The sequence below is a fragment of the Acartia tonsa genome, chromosome 6, assembly GCF_053477335.1.
Source record: "Acartia tonsa isolate MP-2025a chromosome 6, ASM5347733v1, whole genome shotgun sequence".
Lineage (NCBI taxonomy): Eukaryota > Metazoa > Arthropoda > Copepoda > Calanoida > Acartiidae > Acartia > Acartia tonsa.
Genome location: NC_137265.1, coordinates 21,706,044 through 21,725,435, shown reverse-complemented (window position 1 = coordinate 21,725,435; position 19,392 = coordinate 21,706,044). Strand labels below are relative to the sequence as shown.

At 31.3% G+C, this 19,392-nt stretch overlaps 2 protein-coding genes across 2 annotated transcripts in view; one reads left to right on the top strand and one right to left on the bottom strand.

Moving 5' to 3' along the window:
• The window catches only part of CalpC (calpain C), a 93,767-nt gene that overhangs the window by 2,403 nt on the left and 71,972 nt on the right, over positions 1–19,392 (bottom strand). The window contains exons 10-19 of the mRNA XM_080163858.1: positions 16,210–16,314; positions 15,111–15,212; positions 11,343–11,461; positions 8,752–8,857; positions 8,147–8,220; positions 7,453–7,578; positions 3,135–3,237; positions 2,673–2,775; positions 966–1,069; positions 236–318 (exon numbers count right to left, since the gene is read on the bottom strand). Coding sequence (XP_080019984.1) covers positions 236–318; positions 966–1,069; positions 2,673–2,775; positions 3,135–3,237; positions 7,453–7,578; positions 8,147–8,220; positions 8,752–8,857; positions 11,343–11,461; positions 15,111–15,212; positions 16,210–16,314 — 1,025 coding nt within the window. The remainder of the gene's footprint in view (positions 1–235; positions 319–965; positions 1,070–2,672; positions 2,776–3,134; positions 3,238–7,452; positions 7,579–8,146; positions 8,221–8,751; positions 8,858–11,342; positions 11,462–15,110; positions 15,213–16,209; positions 16,315–19,392) is intronic.
• On the top strand, positions 9,621–11,089 carry LOC145323450 (uncharacterized). Its single transcript, XM_080165853.1, has 3 exons — positions 9,621–9,666; positions 9,731–9,871; positions 10,381–11,089. The coding sequence occupies exons 1-3, from the start codon at positions 9,621–9,623 to the stop codon at positions 10,872–10,874; spliced, it is 681 nt and encodes a 226-aa protein (XP_080021979.1). The 3' UTR covers positions 10,875–11,089.

Here is a 19,392-nt window from a genome sequence, read left to right as displayed (position 1 = left end):
AAAATGTCATTTTATAAACATGGTGATTTTAAAGTTATTTAGCCAGGACTTTACATTATGACCAAAATGGAGTTTTAGATTTAACTTATTATTCAACCTTATTCTAATAATGACATTACTTTATAATTAATAAAATCATTATTTTTAATGGTTTGAACAAAATGATTTTTTTTTTAAATGCTGCAAATCTGAGAAATATTAATTGGGAAATTTAATTATATAAAGTTTGTGTTACCTTTCAACTCTTAAGACTCCAGTTTTTTCCTTAGTATGAGCTCGGAAGATCCCCTGCCAGCTCTTTAAACTTACTATCAAGTCCTAGAGTTAGAAAAATACAATGTTAAAATAAAATAGTATAAAAAGTATTGACTCGTTCTGTTATTGGTAAGCCTCAATTTTTGGGAAAAGAGAACGATTGAATCAGAAAGACAAAATGCAAAATAATATTCTTCAATCTTTCCTCTATTAAGTTTAATCCTCTTGATAAGAATTTTGTTATAATTGGGGTTGGTTAAACATATGCACATCCTATCTCTATTTCTGTGTTTTAAATGCAGGATTCAGACATAACAATAACCAACAAGAGAAAAATAATTTATACATCAAAATCTGCCAAAAATCTAAACTATGAGTGCGCGGTGTTTATGTAATAATTTCTACGATCTTGAAGTAACCCAGAATTTTCAGGAATTCCTGATGTATTCCTAATATGTTGAGATCTCTTTGATTAAACGACCATTGACTTCATGTCATAATTTTCTATTATCATAAGCTTAGACGTCAAGGGGGTAGGAAGTGGCGTTAGCCCCTCAAACTTTGAAAATCCTCATTCACCCCCTACAATATTTTTTACAAAGTTTATCACACTCATAACTTTGAAAACCTCATTTTACCTTACTTAAAAAAGCTTGATTTTAGGCTTAGCCTAGCATAGAACATTGAAAAGATGAAAAATATTAAATTACCTTAAAAGAAGTATGACTCAAGCGTCCAAGTAAATTCTTTTCTCTTTCCAGCGTTGACACAATTTGGCGACATATATCTAGGCTTGCCATACTCTTTATATAATCTAAATATAATAATAGTTATTTCTCGCTTATTATAAACGGCTTTCCGCGGATATAGAATGTACAATTATAAGATTAAAACTAGTTTTTTTAGCCCCGTGGTGCCGAAGGCACAGGCTAAAAAAACTGGTTTTAATCTTATGATTGTACATTTCTATATTCGTAGAAAGCTGGATATAATACGATGCTAGACATAGTTTTTTCGTATGGATGAGAACCGGTTCCTATCCACCGGATTCGAATGAATACGAGAAAATATATTAATATATATATCCAGGCTTGGCATACTATTATATAAAAAAAATATATTGATATAGGCTTGGTATACTCTCTATATAATCTAAATAAAATTTAATATATTGACATATATCTAGACTTGCCATATTCTTTATATAATCTAAATAAAATATGATTTATTGCCATTTATCTAGACTTTACATACTCCTTATATAATCTAAATAAAACTTAATATATTGACATATATCTAGACTTGCCATACTCTTTATATAATCTAAATATAATAAAATATATTAATATATATATCCAGGCTTGGTATACTCTTTATATAATCTAAATATAATAAAATATATTGATATATTTATACCCAGGCTTGGTATACTCTTTATATAATCTAAATATAATTAAATATATTGATATATTTATACCCAGGCTTGCCATACTCTTTATATAATCTAAATATAATAAAATATATTGATATATTTATACCCAGGCTTGGTATACTCTTTATATAATCTAAATATAATAAAATATATTGATATATTTATACCCAGGCTTGGTATACTCTTTATATAATCTAAATATAATAAAATATATTGATATATTTATACCCAGGCTTGGTATACTCTTTATATAATCTAAATATAATAAAATATATTGATATATTTATACCCAGGCTTGGTATACTCTTTATATAATCTAAATTTTATAAAATATATTGATATATTTATACCCAGGCTTGGTATACTCTTTATATAATCTAAATATAATAAAATATAATGATATATTTATACCCAGGCTTGGTATACTCTTTATATAATCTAAATATAATAAAATATAATGATATATTTATACCCAGGCTTGGTATACTCTTTATATAATCTAAATATAATAAAATATATTGACATATATCTAGACTTTACATATTCTTTATATAATCTAAAATAAAATATGATATATTGCCATATATCTAGAATCGTCATACTCTTTATATAATCCAAAATAAAATATAATTAGTCGAAATATTTTCTATTATTCTTTTGAAATAATGAGTTTATTTATTATATATACGTCAATTTGTTTGTAAGGTTTAATAATATTGTCTTTCCTATTTTCCTCTCAAATCAATGCGTTTAGGGGCTAAGGGCGAAGACACTTGTTTGTCTTAGAGGAGCGACAGGAATAAGTGGGACAATTTTTGAATCAAAAATTATTCTATCATAATTATTGTTTGTATCGAATTACTGAACTATAATTAATTGTCCGTAAAACCGACAGATTTGCCGATATACCCCAGTTTTAATATGGCTTCATTTAAAATAAGCGTTGTCAAACGTGAAACTGACCAGCTTACTGAAGAAAGCTTACCATTTGGGAGACATGTTTCCAAAAGTTCTTGGAGGTCAAATGCGCTGACGGTCAGTTTCTCGTCACAAAGATGGAAAAATAAGCTCTCATATTGTTCATAACCCTGAAAATTAGATGTAATATATTTATAAACTTAGCATCTCTATATTATAACTAGCTAAAGACGTCTTGGGGTACTTAAGGGGGGAGATATAAGTGGACTTATAAGAAGTGTCACTGTATAGGAGAATCGTATTGATCCAGTGGTTAGCATAACAGACGGATATTCATAAATACAGTTACTTTTATATAAGGATTAGTAGGTGATTATTTTGAGCTTAACATAATAACGATTTTTAGCAAAGTTTAAATATATCCGTTGTTAGGGACCCCTTCAGTTGTTAAGCAAAAAGAAAGCTAACTACCAAGCGCAGCAAAGCCGCTTTAAAATTGGTGTTTCCGACGCCTGATTTTAATGCTAACCTTAGAGTTTTTGAGTTCTGGTGGGGCTTTCAGTACAGGAGATTTCAACATCAGGGGTAAACAATCAACTGCTCGCAGCTTCGTCTGACCACGTGAAAGCACCCTGAAAAATATAAATTTATTAATACAGCATCTTGGTTAAACAAGTAGTAATGAACTAGGGATACTATCCTGAAAAGTAAAAACTCATTTCCAATTACTAATGTTAATAATCAAAGCATTCCTAAATGTTTGTAATAACCTAAATACAAATCCAGCAGATTTTAATGTATTGGATTAAATCTTTCTGTCAATGCACATAAACACAAATGCATGAAATGTATGTTAAATAGAAAATTACACCAACATTACATTTTTTTAAAAATTATCAGGGCTCGGCAGCCGCGCCTAAATCTCAAAATTAAACCGGGTTGTGTGCAAAAAAAATTCTGAATGATGGATTGTCTGTATAGCAATAGGTTTAGATATCCAGCTAAATGTTTAACAATGATATAAAGATTTTATTGATTCTTACAGGCGGCTGATGCTCGGCTGCCGGGCCCTGCAAACTACCCATTTGTTGTGTTTGTGTATATTCTTCTATATGTTTAATAATATCTCTAAAACTGGAAAGCTTATGTCAACCCAAGGTAGTATTTAATCTATTTACAAAGAATTTCAGAAATTTTGCCCGAACTTTTAAGAAGTGAGATAAATGACTCAAAATCATGCTTTGAACATAAGTGGTACTCTGGAATTGATTTTATGGTTTTTATTTTACTATTCCTGGAAAATTGTTCATAATACGACATGATACATGATTTTTCAGAATATATCAGAACCGGTTCTAATCTATCGGATAATAATAGGTTTGATGTTATTGGAAAATAACTTATGAAGCAAATATACATGTAAATATACATATATTACTATTATGCATTTAAATAACTGTTAATCGGTTTCTTTTGTCAATCTGTCAATTAATTGTTTAAACATTTAACTTACAAGTTTTAGCTGTTCAAATCTATCATAATAAAAAATATTCGTTGTGGCAAAACAATAATGAGCAAAAGCAAAAGCTGAACAAAACAAACAAGGATGACAACTTACATAAGAAGAGAAGCTCTCAATTATTAAAGTAAGAATATAAAAGCAAAAAGAAGGAAGAAAAGGCATAGCAGACGACAAACTAAAGTAAAAGCTACCCAAAGTAGAATTGTATAAAAATATTAATATTATTCATCGTATTCTTATAATATTAGAAAGAATAAGCCTTATAATTATACATATAAAAATATTTAAAAATCAAAGGGTAAATGACTTACAGAAAAGCTAATATTCTCATAAACATTGACAGCAAAAAATGTATAAAAAGTAGGCGCAATCAATTTTGCATATCAACGCGAAGAAATCTTTTTGCTGGTGTGCTATTATATACGCGTAAATTTAAATAGTGTAAATAAAGTTGCTGTAAAAATATATTGTGATATTTTGTTGAATTTATGTGCCATTTATGTAATCATTTGTTTTTAGGGGAAAATTATTTAATTTCGATTTTATTTCTTAAAATGTTTTTTTTGGAAGCGATAGCCAACCGTTTTTGTTTACCTTCAATTCTATCCGCGTAAAAACTGTGTTGAGTTGGTTATTTATACACGGATCAAGTTATCAGTAAATAACGTAAATAATTTTAATAGTGAGCAAGTAAAGCAGTGGCGTGATCAAGGTTTTGTTAGGGGGCTACAGAAAAGGGATTTAAGAGGATAAGACAATGGCCGATAAATTGATGAACAGCCCAAATGATAGTACACAAAATGTGCCCTTCTGTAGATTTCAATTAGTTGTTGAAACGTTTGGACGCTTTACTTAATGAACCAACCAATCAAAATTTAATAGAGGTACCCAAAGTTGTTAAGTCAATGAATAAGCAATATTTACAATTCAAATTTGAGGACTAGAGTAATAAACAGTCCAATGTCCCCTCGCTTCCTGCTACTGGATAGTTGTTTACACCTTGAGTATTACAGACTGCCCGACGGACCCAGAGGGTTGTATAGAGTAGATACATTTACACTTTTACTGATCCTATTATTCCGGATTGTTTAATATGATAAAAAGGTTTCTCATTTATATGTTTTGCTTCTTTTTAGGCATTTTAGTTCATTAATTCTTTGTTTGTTTTGAATTCTATATGATAGCTACTCTATGATTTCAAATCGAGTTTTGGTAATTGTTTTTGAAGACTTCTTAATTTAATTAAACCTCCCCCCTAAAAAAAAAATACATAGTTACAGTTTATTTTGCCAATAAAAGAATATGTTTATGGGTTTCATAATGTACATTGGCATATCTAAGGGCTATGTATTCGAACGGGGAAGGAGAGAGCAGAAAAATAGCATTAAACAACCCAAAGACTTAAATTTAAAAATAAATAGCTAAATATCTTGACAGACAAACAAAAAGCTTAATTTTTTTATTGAATAGGACATCCTATCAACCTATTATGCCTAATATTACGTCAACATCATAGAGAAGGATCTCGTTAACCGCTTAACCGATATTGAAGCTTCTTATAGGTCCTGGGATGGTTTTTAGGTATTTTTTTATAAATAAGTCTAGGTATGACTATAGAGTTCCTCGGTGTTAGGGGCGCAGCCGTTAGTAAAATTATATGTTAATACAATAACATTAACAAAAATCATATTAAATAAATATGTTAATTGTTGTTTACTTTTTTTGCGTCGCTTCTTTGTATAAAAATGTTTTGTTTACTTGTTTTATGGAGCGCAAAATGGCATAACATGACTCTAGATGTTTCTTATTTCAACAAGGATGACAACATCCGTAAAAGCTTTGTTTGAAAAATCAGACAATTAGAGAAAAGAAAATTAAGATGATAACGTAATTCTAGCTATAAATTTTAATCCGTAAATACAGAGTTGCTAATTATTAACTTTCGTGGCTGATCCAACTAACTTTATTTTAAATCAAAAATCAAAGTGAAATAAGATTGTTATAAGTGATTATGACAGACAGACGGGCAAGCTCCTTATGTAGAAAAGCTTGGCCTATACAAAAGACAAAACATTCTTTAGTTTGTTGCGTCCTTGAGACGCTTTTTCAGGAATTATAGGAAAAGTAAAACAGCTTGAAACTTGAAATAATATCCTATTATATAAAGTAGTAAGCGTTTTTTGTCTGTCCCGAAGGATCTCGCTAATCGCTGAACCGATTGTTCTCCTTTACAGTGAAGCTTCTTATAGGCCATGGGAAGGTTTTAAACTATTTTTGGGGAGGGTGTCTTCACCCCCTCCCCCCAAAAATATTTGTTTACTCTTTTGAAAATCAAATTTGAAATGGGACGAGGTTGACTTTTCCCCCTCCTACCTTAAGTGCCCCTAGAGGCTTCTAGGGGGCGTAGCCGCTAGTATTTAAATACAATGCTTCCTCTAAAAATACATGATTATTTTCCCAGCCGTTACAAATGAAAGACAATGAAAACAAGGAGAAAATTAGTTGAAAAACACGTTTACAAACGACAACTCTGGCTTGCTTCGAAACCGATTAATATCTGTTAATTAATTAATTATATAGATTAGAACAGGTTACCAGTCATACTGAAAATCATGTACCTATAGCATTACATTACAGACAAATTTCCACGAATATTAAAATGAAAATCATAAAAATAATATCAACAATTTAGTATTATAAAACTGGTTTTAATCTAAAAAATTTTATATCCGCGGAAAGCTGTCTAAAATACGATGCGATAACTATTATGCTAATTTTTCTACAAAATTACCTATTACTTTATTTCTAAAGTTTTTACTTATTTTAACTGACAAAACATATATATGTATTTTGTATAATACAATGTATAACAGTACTTAAGGGGTAAAAAGTTATGTCAAAAGACAATACAGACTTTGGTTTTCATGTGATCGTATTCTAGACAGTTGTCCGCGTACAGGAAAAGTATTAATGTAAATTATTTTCAGTTTCGATCTGGCTATCCATTGAACCGATTAAGCTCTCTATTTTAGGAAAGATTTACATAGCTCTCGGGATGGTTTTATACTTTTTCATTTTTGAAATATGTCTTTGGATAGTTTTAGGCTATTTTTCTGCCCCCTTGTTCTTCATTCAAATACAGAGTCTATAGATGCTTAAAAGAAGCCACTAGTTTTCAGAAAGTTTTTTTTGTTATAAAATATATCTTTATATCTATCCGAAGATACATAGATGAAAAATAACATTTTTTGCCTTCTATATACATATGTCCTTTCTTCACGGTTCTAAACCAGTTTGTACGCAGCTAAAAATCATGTTTTCTCACCTGAAAGTGAAGCTTGATTCTTGTCCAGGTTCGAATGTTGTTGGAAGGAGAACGTAGCTGTTGTTTGTGAGGCTTGTCCGCATGCTGACATGACGGGAATTTGTGTACTGAGAGTTTAAGAGCGACCTAAATCAAATTAAAGTAATGTTTTAATAATGTTCAACTAGTAGGCTACTCTATAACTTACTGGGTCTGTCTGTTCGTCTTTCTACCAGTCCGTCAATCTATGGGAAAGTGTGAATAACTCAGCTGCCATTGAAGATAAACAGTAAAACTTTTGTGTGAATAATCCTCTGAACAATGCACGTACAACTTACTTTGTTTGCCGGTCTGTCGTTTCGATCGTTTTAACAGAAATGAAAATTCAAAGGGGGAAAAATGAGATTTACTCGGCTATTATCAGATATAGCGAGTTGATTTTTAAAAAGCATGTTCTGACTGTCGCGTATATATCTTGGTCCGTCGGTCTATCGGACACAAAACTTTTCTAGAAAATTGTATTTTTCTTGGCTTTTACATCAGATAGATGGTTAAATTTAGCTGTGAAGATTCTAAAGATTTAAAGGGAACATCTACTTATGAACTAACTATGTTTATCTGTCTATTAATTTTGTTGTAATTTTAGGAAATAGTTTTATTTTTATGATCTTTGCTATTAAGTATTAATGGTTACTGGTATGTTTATTTTCCCTACCTTGCACTCTTGAAGTAAGATCTTCCGAAAGATTCAGAATTTGGAGGCTGTGAATACCCGGTGAAACCAATAACCTAAAAATTAAATCATCCTTGTTAAACTTTGTGTTTTCACAAGCTATAGATAGGTTATTTATTTGGATAGGTAAATGTTTATTATTACCCCGCAGGGTTAGGAAATATGCCACGCAGAGTTAGTAAGATGCCAATTAAGATCAAAGGTGCTTTTATTTTACATAACATTATGTTACACCAAATTAAACAAATAATTTTGTAATAAGCTTTATTAACCTTAAGATAAAAAGGCACTTAAGGTGTTTATTTTATTTTATTTTAGGTTAGGTAAAATAAAAGTTTGTAGAGCTACGCAAACATCTGTACATTGATTTGATTGAAGATAAACAAAAATCTAGAGCTCTGTATAGTGCCTAAAAATGTCGTCATATTAGAATAATCCATTATTTTAAAATTTAGTTCCTCTATAAAGAAGGGGATAATTTCAAAAACTATTGGCCAATAAATCCCGAATTACGTCATAATTGAATAATGGACTATTTTAGCATGACGTCATTTTTATAGACACTATAAAGAGCTTCAAAAATATACCTTGGGGTGGGTTACTGAATGTTGAGATAGAGATAGAATAACTTGTTCAGATTGAGCAAGAGTAAGCTGCAGCTGAGGGTTCTGGTGGAAGGTCTCCGCGTAATTCCTGAAACAAAATTTATTTATCTACTCGTTCCATGGCAATCGATATATTATTACATGGATGTTACACCAGATTTTTATGTCCTCTGATAAAGTGAAGCTCACAGTTGGCTAAAATAACGAAACCAAACATTAACCCCCTCCACTTCTACTGAATGAACTGACCAATAAATATAGTCCATATTAGCAAGCTAAATTCTACACCCATCCAATTTCAAACGATTAAAACCTTCTTTTATCACCCGTTAAATAAAAGCATTATACTCTTTAAAAAGTCAAAAATAAATTTTGAAAAAAGATTTGTTCAGTGGTTACCTAAATCAAAAGCTTCAGACAGATGGACAGAGAGACATAATTCTACTTTGTATATACTACTAGTCCCACCCCCCAAGAAAATAGCCTAAAACCACCACAGGTCCAGTAGGTATATTCCCTGAAGAGTAAAATCCGATCGGTTCAGTGGTTACCGAGATCTTAATGGACGGACAAACGGACAGACAGACATTATTCTACTTTGTATTATAGATATAAATAGATTTCAACAGTTGTGTTAAAAATGATAAACTGTTTTATCAGTAAATTGTTTAAACATGCAAGCTGTTGAAATATTGTATTACTCATAATGAAACATAAGTTGCAATACTGTAGGAAATTTCAAACCGGATAATGCATAAATATCTAAAAATAAAACTCAATGTTTCAGTATAGTTTAAACATTACACACTGTAACACATCATAGACGGCAAAACTAAATAGAAAATATTAAAATGTATCCTGGGATGAGAACTGTCGTTGAATTCAACAGTTTGAACGGTAAAACGGCCAGTTTCGGCCAACAGAATGGTTTCACCACAGCCGTTGGCGGCCCACAGTTAAGCCGACGATGAAAACTGTGGCAGCTGCTCTGCAGGACATCAGTCACAGCCAAGTTACGGACAGGCAAATGGTTGGATTAATGGTGAAAGCAGTCATGGAGAATGGTTCCCATCAAGTTCCGGAAATAATAATTCTTTTACAGGTAAATGTTTGTAGAGTTTTTTTTAGCCAACCAATCATATTAAATTTTTATAGGGTACATTTTTGGAATTTCTCTTGCGAGGTTGGTGGTACTATTCCTATTAAGAGTTTTACCCCAACCCCCTTATTTTTTTTTCATAAAAAAAAATAAATAAGGGTAAGTATTTTTATCTGAGGTGCCTAGACCTGCGAGGCCCTAACACTGCAGGGCTAGATAGTACAAAATATAACCTGACCTCAACTAATCAACAACTATGCCAGGGGTGGACATTGGGCTGTTAATTACACTAGTTTCCACAGTCCTATGATAACATTTTCTTATTTGTATGCTTAGAAACCTTGCAGACTTTCATTGAATTTTATTTGAAGTGTCCAAGCGTTTCAATCACTAGTAAACTACAGAAGGGGTAATTGTGTGTATAATCATTTAGGAAGTACATAAATTTTTTGGCCATTGTCTTATTCCTTTAGATTCCTAGGAATATGCCACCTTATTAAACATTTTTTAAGGATGGCAGGCTGACCAAAACACAGGCTCAACAGGATGGCAGGCTGACCAGAACACAGCCTCAACAGGATGGCAGGCTGACCAGAACACAGGCTCAACAAGATGGCAGTCTGACCAGAACACAGCCTCAACAGGATGGCAGACTGACCAGAACACAGGCTTAACAAGATGGCAGTCTGACCAGAACACAGCCTCTACAGGATGGCAGGCTGACCAGAACACAGCCTCAACAGGATTGCAGGCTTCCCAGAACACCGCCACAACCAGCAATGCAAGCGGTCCGAAGAAAAGAGGAATTCCAGTAAACAAGATCAACAAAAAGCAAATTACTGCAATGGAGATGGAAGAAGAAGAATTAAAGCGAGGCAATGACGAAAGGCAAGTGGAGAAACTTATAGAAGAAGAAAGAGGAAGACTTCTAAAAGAAAAATTGCAGCAGCAACTTCTCATTGGAAATGTGAAAGTTGGCCCTGATTTTGTTAAATCTTTTTATTAAAAAAATACCTAGTTAAATCTTATTTTATTTTTTGTTGATTGATGCATAGATAATGTATCGGACACCCCTCTATTAATAATAGCTGCACTCCTTATAATAATAATGTACTTGTAAATATATCTATTTTAGATTAGTCATGATTTTAATTTCGTAAAGTTTTTAGTTGTTGATTCCAACCCTAAAATATACCAAGGAATGGAATCCATCATTATCGTACTCATACCTCTATTATTATGTAAATATTGTCTTTATTATATTGTTGATTCCTTTTATTATTTAGTTATCTATTATTATTGCCTTTAACCCAACCTAATTCTGTAGATATTAATTTTAGTATTGTGAGAACTTTGTATCAATAAACTTGTGAATATAACCTCTGTGTTGTTTGGAATAGAAGCGAAAAGATATTTAGCCAAACTAACAATACAGACAACCCAAAAATATTAGATGTCTACAGAATGGAAGTACCTGCAGCCTCCAGCAGTAACCCCCTTCTGCCAAGTTCCAGTGTAGAGGCGCAGGTTCCATCTCTCCTTCTCTGTCATGCTCGGCTCATCACGGGCTATCTCACTGTCCAGATGCACTATCTACAAATATATCAAGATATAAATAAAGCATAAAATAAATTTGATGTATTTCTTTACGGGGGAGATAATCATATTTTTTTTCGTACTAGAGCTAATATATATTTGAAATATGAGAATATTTTTTTAAAAACTTTAAATGGACAGGACAATTGTTAAAAGTATCTTATTTAACAGAGATTAAAGGACGTAGTATATATTTTATTTTGAAGGTATAATCCTTATAATAAGCTAACAGGATCTCTATGTGTATGTCTGTGTGTGTGTGTGTGTGTACCGAAGGATCTTGCTAACCCCAGAACCTATAGGGTTCTGCTTTACAGTGTAGCTTCTCATAGGTCATAGGTTTTTAACTATTTCCGGGGATGGTATTGCCACTCTCCGACTAAAAAATGACACACCCAAAAAAAACTTTATAAAAACTCAAAATGGAAATGGAGGGGGATCGACTTTTTCCCTGAAATTTTTTTATGGAAACTTCTGATATGTCCTTGGATGGTTTTAGGCTATTTAATTTTTATATCTAAGTTAGGTTTTAGGTTATTTACCTACTTTCCCTTCTCCTTTGAATACGAAGCCACTAGTGAATATATAATCTATTATTATATTATAATAAATTGTCTTAATTCATTTGTATTCCTACACAGCTAAAGTTGGTTCAGTAGTTATTGTGATCTTAAGCTACAGACAAAAAAAACTTTATATAATAGGGTTTTATAGAAAAAATCCCCAAAAAGAAAATAAAAGTATATTTTTCTCTGTAACTATAGTTTATTGTTTGCATTATCACAAGAAGGGTTATTCCAAATTTGGTGACATACAACAAGGATGATCATAAACATAATTAGCGTAGGAAATAAATAGCACAATGAAGTATTTTTTGATAATATACTACAATATGAATATTATAGTAAATCTAAATTATTAAAATTGATTATTTGAAGAAAAAAAAGTGCAAAATTTTAAGACTTTGCAATGTTTGTTAATCAATATGAATATAGCGTTTTAGTCTGTTATCTTATCTTAGCAAGATAAACGGATGTATAGACAATGGACACAGGTATCAAAGGGGATAAGACAATGGCCGATAAATTGATGTGCATTCCCAATTATGATTACCCCTTCTATATATTACAATTAGTGGTTGAAACGTTTGGATACTCAAATTACCTAACCAACCTATCAAAATTCACTAAAATCTACAAAATTGTTCAGCCAACGAATAAGAAAACTTTATTACACAACTTTAGGGACTAGTGTAATAAACAGCTCATTGTCCCCTCTCTCTCTGCTATGGACACGTCCTAATACAGGAGTATCTTCTCCACTAGAAAAAAACACAAAGACCGAATGTTGGCTAAATGTCGCCATGACCAAAAGGAACTGCATAAAAAATGTGAATGTCAATGAACAATTCGACCATCTATAAAGGACAGAAATGCATGCCACAAAATTTTGGTCAGTAGAAAAAAAAATCCATAGCTAGTTTTGGGATATAAATTTAAGTTAGTATGCTTCCAATCTTAAGAATTTAGTGGTATGTAGACCCTTTAATTCATTTTGTTTAACCTTTTATAGATGTCCGCTTGTAAAATCTGATAAATAATTTTCTTGTTTTTGGTAAAATGAAAAAATTAATGAGATTCTAATATCTATTTCAGTATTTAAATAATTTTTCCCAAAAATAAAAACGGTTTGTTAGAAAGAGTTTTGAATGCAAAGTTCCCTTAATTGTGACAGTATTTTTTTAAGATAAAACTCGCAGAATGCTAATTTATATTTTAAATTAAAGCTAGATAACGTTTAAAAGATAATACAATAGTTATCTTAACAAATTTAAGCAAATAAAAAATAATTATGTCCATAAGTAGCTCAGCAATTACCCACTACTAAGATGCTTTTTATAAATAGTAATCGATGTTTGTGATATTTAGTTTAAAGCAAGGATTTTAATTTTAAAAAAACATTTTTAAATTTCTTTAAAAAATCTTTAAGCATTTCTTATATAATTTAAATTTTTAATTTCCAAAACAAATATGTCATTACAGTAACCGTTAACAGTATATTTAAAAAATCTATTTGTAGAGTATCTCCGTTATTAAAAATGCTCAAATGTTAATTTTCATTGCTACACATACTCCAATCAAATAATCATACATATGCAATATGCGTATACCAACAAAATACTGTAAAAAATATTTGTTAAGATTTTACAAAGCACAGCATCGATGTAATTAGCTTATGTCCTTTTGTCCATAATAAATTCATCTAAGTTGTGAAATCTGTAATTATTTCCCTTAATAAATATCAAATCTTAAAAAATAAATTATAGATAATGACACAATTAATATTTTTGAAACTCATTAATGGTCAGTTCGTTTATCCAGTAGGAGGGCAGGTGATGGGATTAAGGGGGTGGATTGGAGGTTATCATTATTTTCGCCTGAGTTTTACTTTGTTAGAGAACATGACAATCTGGTGAAAAATCCAAGTTATAGTAAATTCATTTATTTGGGCTAACTTTTTTTTACAGTGTGTACAAATGTGCATTAATGAAGGCGAAGGCCACACAGATATTGGATATAGGTGTTAGTCAAATGATGTAGAATAGAGAAAACATTGTCGTCAATTTAGGTTGATATTTCCCCCGTCATTTATTGGTCAATTCGTTCATCCAGTAGGAGGGGAGGAGATGTGGTAAAGGGAAGGGAATAGAAGAGGTGAATCATTTAATTATTTTTGCCCGCTGCGTGTCAATTTGGTCAAATTTTTCAATCCAATTCAAAAAGTCATAAAATAATTTGAAATATCCCCATTTCAGGGGAATTTTCCCTAAATCTTTTGAGTGTTATATATGTATGTTAAGTTCTGTTGGGCTAGTATTTTGCCAAAAAAAAAAGGAGGCACATTGAAAAATAGACATCCTCCCTATTAAAGAATAATTTAAAAAAGGGGTTACAAATAAAAGTAAATGTTTAGCCCATTTAAGTCCCATTTGATTCCTGGTAAATACTCAACTCTACGTTGAACAATTTTTATGACAAAGCTGCGAATATATTCGCAATGAAAAATATGTGCAACAATTTCTATTTTTTTATCGATTTGATTTGTTTATTGTTGGGAAAATTCAAAGTTTTTGAAGTATATTTTTTAAAGAGTTGTTTAGCACGCTTTTTTACACTTGTTTACTGAAATAAATAGGACATGCCATTCTTTTAGCACACTTATTTGATATCTAGAGTGAGTTCATTATTGCAAAAATTTAGTTTGAAATTCCCAATCTTAACTAGACTAATTTCATCTAGCAGAAGTTTGAAAATTTTAAATTCAATTTTCATCACCTGGGAGTTCCCATAAAATCGTTTTAAGATAAACAAATAATATTAATTTAGAAATCCTGAATAAATTTCCTTTTATGAACATTAATTAAACAAGATTAATTTTCATAAATTATTTTTTCATAGCTCGGCCGCTACGCCTATTCAAAAACGTTAAGACACTCAAATAGTTTTTGTGGAAACCCCTTTTAATGAAAGAACAGGTTTAGATAGACATCGAGCTGATTTCTAAAGTGTCTTACAGATGGTTGGCGATTGATGATTGACTGCCCAGCCATACTGTGTGAACATTTATGATATTATTATGAACGTACCTCCAGGTGTGTAAAGGTTCTCATGAAATCTGAGTAGGACATCCAGAATTCGTCAGTTTCTGCCTGGTTAAATCCTAACCTTTCTCTCTCGGGTTCAGGTACCTAATAATAAAGTTATGGTTATTGCAAATTTGTTCTGTTTTTTGGTCTTTCTGTCTTCTGTATAATTTTTCACTCTTTTATTGGGTCTTGCTTCATCTCTTTCTTATTTTCTCCTTTGTTTCCTATTTTCAAATGTTCTCTATATCAATCTATATATCTGAAAATTTCGATAAATTTATCTCTATCTATATATTCATTTCCCTGTCCCTCTATCCATCAATATATCTATTTGTCTGTTTACCTGGGACCATGTAGGTGATTTAAGTTCCCTAGTGCCTGTGTATTGGTTCGAGTCCCCGGAATCCAAGTGTTTTAGCTAAACTATTTCTATATCTATCTATCTATTCACATGGGACCAAATAAGTGATTCAGGTCCCCAAGTACCTGTGTATTAGTTCGAGTCCCCGGAATCCAAGTGTTTTAGCTGAACTATTTCTAAATCTATCTATCTATTTACCTGTGACCAAGTAGGTGATTCAGGTCCCCAAGTTCCAGTGTATTGGTTCGAGTCCCCGGAATCCAAGTGTTTTAGCTGAACTATTTCTATATCTATCAATCTATTTACCTGGGACCATGTAGGTGATTCAGGTCCCCATGTGCCGGTGTATTGGTTCGAGTCCCCGGAATCCAAGTGTATTAGCTGAACTATTTCTATATCTATCTATCTATTTACCTGTGACCAAGTAGGTGATTCAGGTCCCCAAGTGCCTGTGTATTGGTTCGAGTCCCCGGAATCCAAGTGTTTTAGCTGAACTATTTCTATATCTATCAATCTATTTACCTGGGACCATGTAGGTGATTCAGGTCCCCATGTGCCGGTGTATTGGTTCGAGTCCCCGGAATCCAAGTGTATTAGCTGAACTATTTCTATATCTATCTATCTATTTACCTGTGACCAAGTAGGTGATTCAGGTCCCCAAGTGCCTGTGTATTGGTTCGAGTCCCCGGAATCCAAGTGTTTTAGCTGAACTATTTCTATATCTATCAATCTATTTACCTGTGACCAAGTAGGTGATTCAGGTCCCCATGTGCCTGTGTATTGGTTCGAGTCCCCGGAATCCAGATGTATTAGCTGAACTATTTCTCCGTGTATCGTACTCAACTGAAAAGTAACACTTATATAATAATGGATACAGATTATACAAGGATATATTGAGAGGGGAAATTTTGTCTTCAATTTAGCTTCCTAATATGGATCTCATTTATTGGTTAGTTCGTTTATCCACAGGGAATAATGGTTTTGGGGATATCGTTATTTTAGCTAATGTAACATAAATCACTTGACACCAATAAAAAGGATACGCGAGTTTCTTTTCCCATTAACAGGTGCAGATCTACTTGACACAATCTAACGGACGTACGAACCCACACTATTAAAAAAAATAAATGCCCTAGTTTAAATTAAATTTTAAAAAATCATTTATGAGAAAAAAATCTTTAATGTGAATATATGTTTTAGAATTTAATTTATCTATCTAAATTTTATTTGTATTTTTATGTCTAATTTTAACTTAATGGCACAATTTGACCTGTACATTTATTTGTAATTCAATTCAGATTGAACTAATAAAACATTGCAAGCAATGGCGTACATAGCGAAACGACATGAAGATGTGGAGAAAGGCAGTTACGTAGTTTTTTCCAATTTATATTTTATGGGGACGTTGCCACCCTCCAACAGTATGGCAAGATGATTGTCAAAACATTTCAATCCCTAATTGTACTCTACAGAAGAGGTAATTTTGTGTATCATCATAGGGGATGTACATCAATTTATTAGTAATTGTCTTATCCCTGTAAGGCCCTGTATTTAAATACAAATAGACAGACGAATATTCTACTCTAGTATGCAATGTTGCAGTATTTTAACTGGCATATAAACATTAGTCTGCCCATTCACAATGGGCAAAATTGGACAAAAATATGTATATAAGACAACTGCCATTGGTGTTTATGACATTTGATATCCAGCAATAAACAAGAAAGATACACTAATTCTATATGACTTGATTTGACACTTTATCAATAAACAAAATTAAATAATTTTACTCCCAATCAAATGATGTAAGTAAAAATAATTTACAACAAATAAAACACGAAACCTTTCATTTATAAAAATATAATTCTATAAAGATAACTCAAACAATTAGGGTAGCTTAGTATATGTCCTTGGCACGTTTTAAGCTATTTGGAGGAAGGTAAGACCACCCATAAAAAGTGGATACCCTTAACCAAATTTGCGAATTTCCCAAATATTATGCGCAAAAAAACACATTTTGCACTAAAAAACATATTCCAGACTTCTGTATTTAAAAGGCTAGCCGTATCAATTCATCTCGTGGTGCTATCACAAACCTTTAAGCATAATCAGGGAGGGAGGTATAGGACATTGAAACGTTTATTACAATAGTCCCAAAAGTCTTATAATAACGCTTTCTTACTCGTTGGCTTAAAACCTTGAGGACTTATATGAAATTTAATTTGTTGGCTTATTCAGTTGAGTGTCCAAACGAACTAACCACTAATTGTAATCTACCGAAGGGGAACTTTTGTGTGTCATCATTGGGGATGTACATCAATGTATCGGCCATTGTCTTAAACCTTTAGGTCCTTGAGCATACTGCCACATTTTAAAAAGATTTAAAGAAAACAATAAAATTGAAAAATGAAAATGTTCATAATTTCTTTAATTTTCGATAAAGACCAAAGTTAAAATTTTTGTTAAAGCATTAACAGCACAAAAGCTATTAAATGATAATTGTGTTTGAATACTGAAAAGCTTTCCAAATATTCCTGCTTTTAGATGGTACATTTTAATCGCCTAAGACTAAAATAACTAAGCTGCTATTGCTTAAAATACAAGCCAAATTTTAGCTTTAAATTAAAGGATTCAAATAAAAAATAAAACTAATTCTATATCAGTGGACAGTTCTGTTATAAAAAGATAAATCAAAAAAAAATATTACGGCATTGTAATTAAAAATTAATCATAAGATTATAAATTAAAAATAAGTGTTAATTTGAGTTTTTCAATTCCGTTTAAATTTAACAAGTAGAGTGTTTCCATAATTAGTGCAGCGATATAAAAAAGTATATTTTTGATAAAATAAACAATATGAAATTTAGGTTTCAAAATTTTCTAATTTGTAAAAAAGATTTTTTAGTGAACTTTACCTTTTTTATATACAGTATATTTTTGGCTTTTTGTGGCAATAAAAATAGGATGTACTTCTTTTATTTATAAGGTCTTTATAATGGTCAAAATAGTGGCCAAGAAATGTGAACGTTGTTATATGTGTAAGATAGAAATCAAAATTATCTAGTTTTTAATAAAAATATAACTTATAACAATTTTGTAAAATTGCAAAGTTTTGAAAATTTGTTAAACATTATATACTATTAAGCGAAATTTTAATTAACAATTGTGTTAAAGACCTGGCATAACTTTAAGTTTAGTAAGTTATATTAATTTTTAAAATTTGGGTGGGGGGGGTGGTAATTTTGATTAACTTACCATTCGAAAGAAAACGCAAAATATTGTTATTCTTAATATGCTTTAAACAAGTAAACCATAGACGAGTGCCAATTTATTTTTTGCAATACAAACAAAGACACATGAATGAAAGGATCAGGCATTGAATGATAGAATTATCTTTCTCACATTGGTTAGTTCATTAAGTTGAGTGTTCAAACGTTTCAATCACTAATTTTGATCTACAGAAGGGATAATTTTGTATATCATCATAGGGGCTGTACATTTATTTATCGACTATTGTCTTATCCCTTTAGTTTCCTGCATAAAATTATCCTTCTTTTGACTATATATCTGTAATAAAGAAAAATACTTCAGTCTAAAACTTTTGGATCTGTTTTTCAGGGATCTTAAGGGATAAGACAAATGTCATCAATTGATGTAGGTACATCCCCAAATTATGATAATAGTTATTTCTCGTATCGTATCATAATCAGCTTTCCGCGGATATAGAATGTACAATTATAAGATTAAAACTATTTTTTTAGCCCCAAGGTGCCGAAGGCACAGGCTAAAATACCGGTTTTAATCTTATGATTGTACATTTTTTATATTCGCAGAAAGCTGGATATAATACGATGCTAGACATAGTTTTTTTTCGTATGGATGAGAACCGGTTCTTATCCACCGGATTCGAATGAATACGAG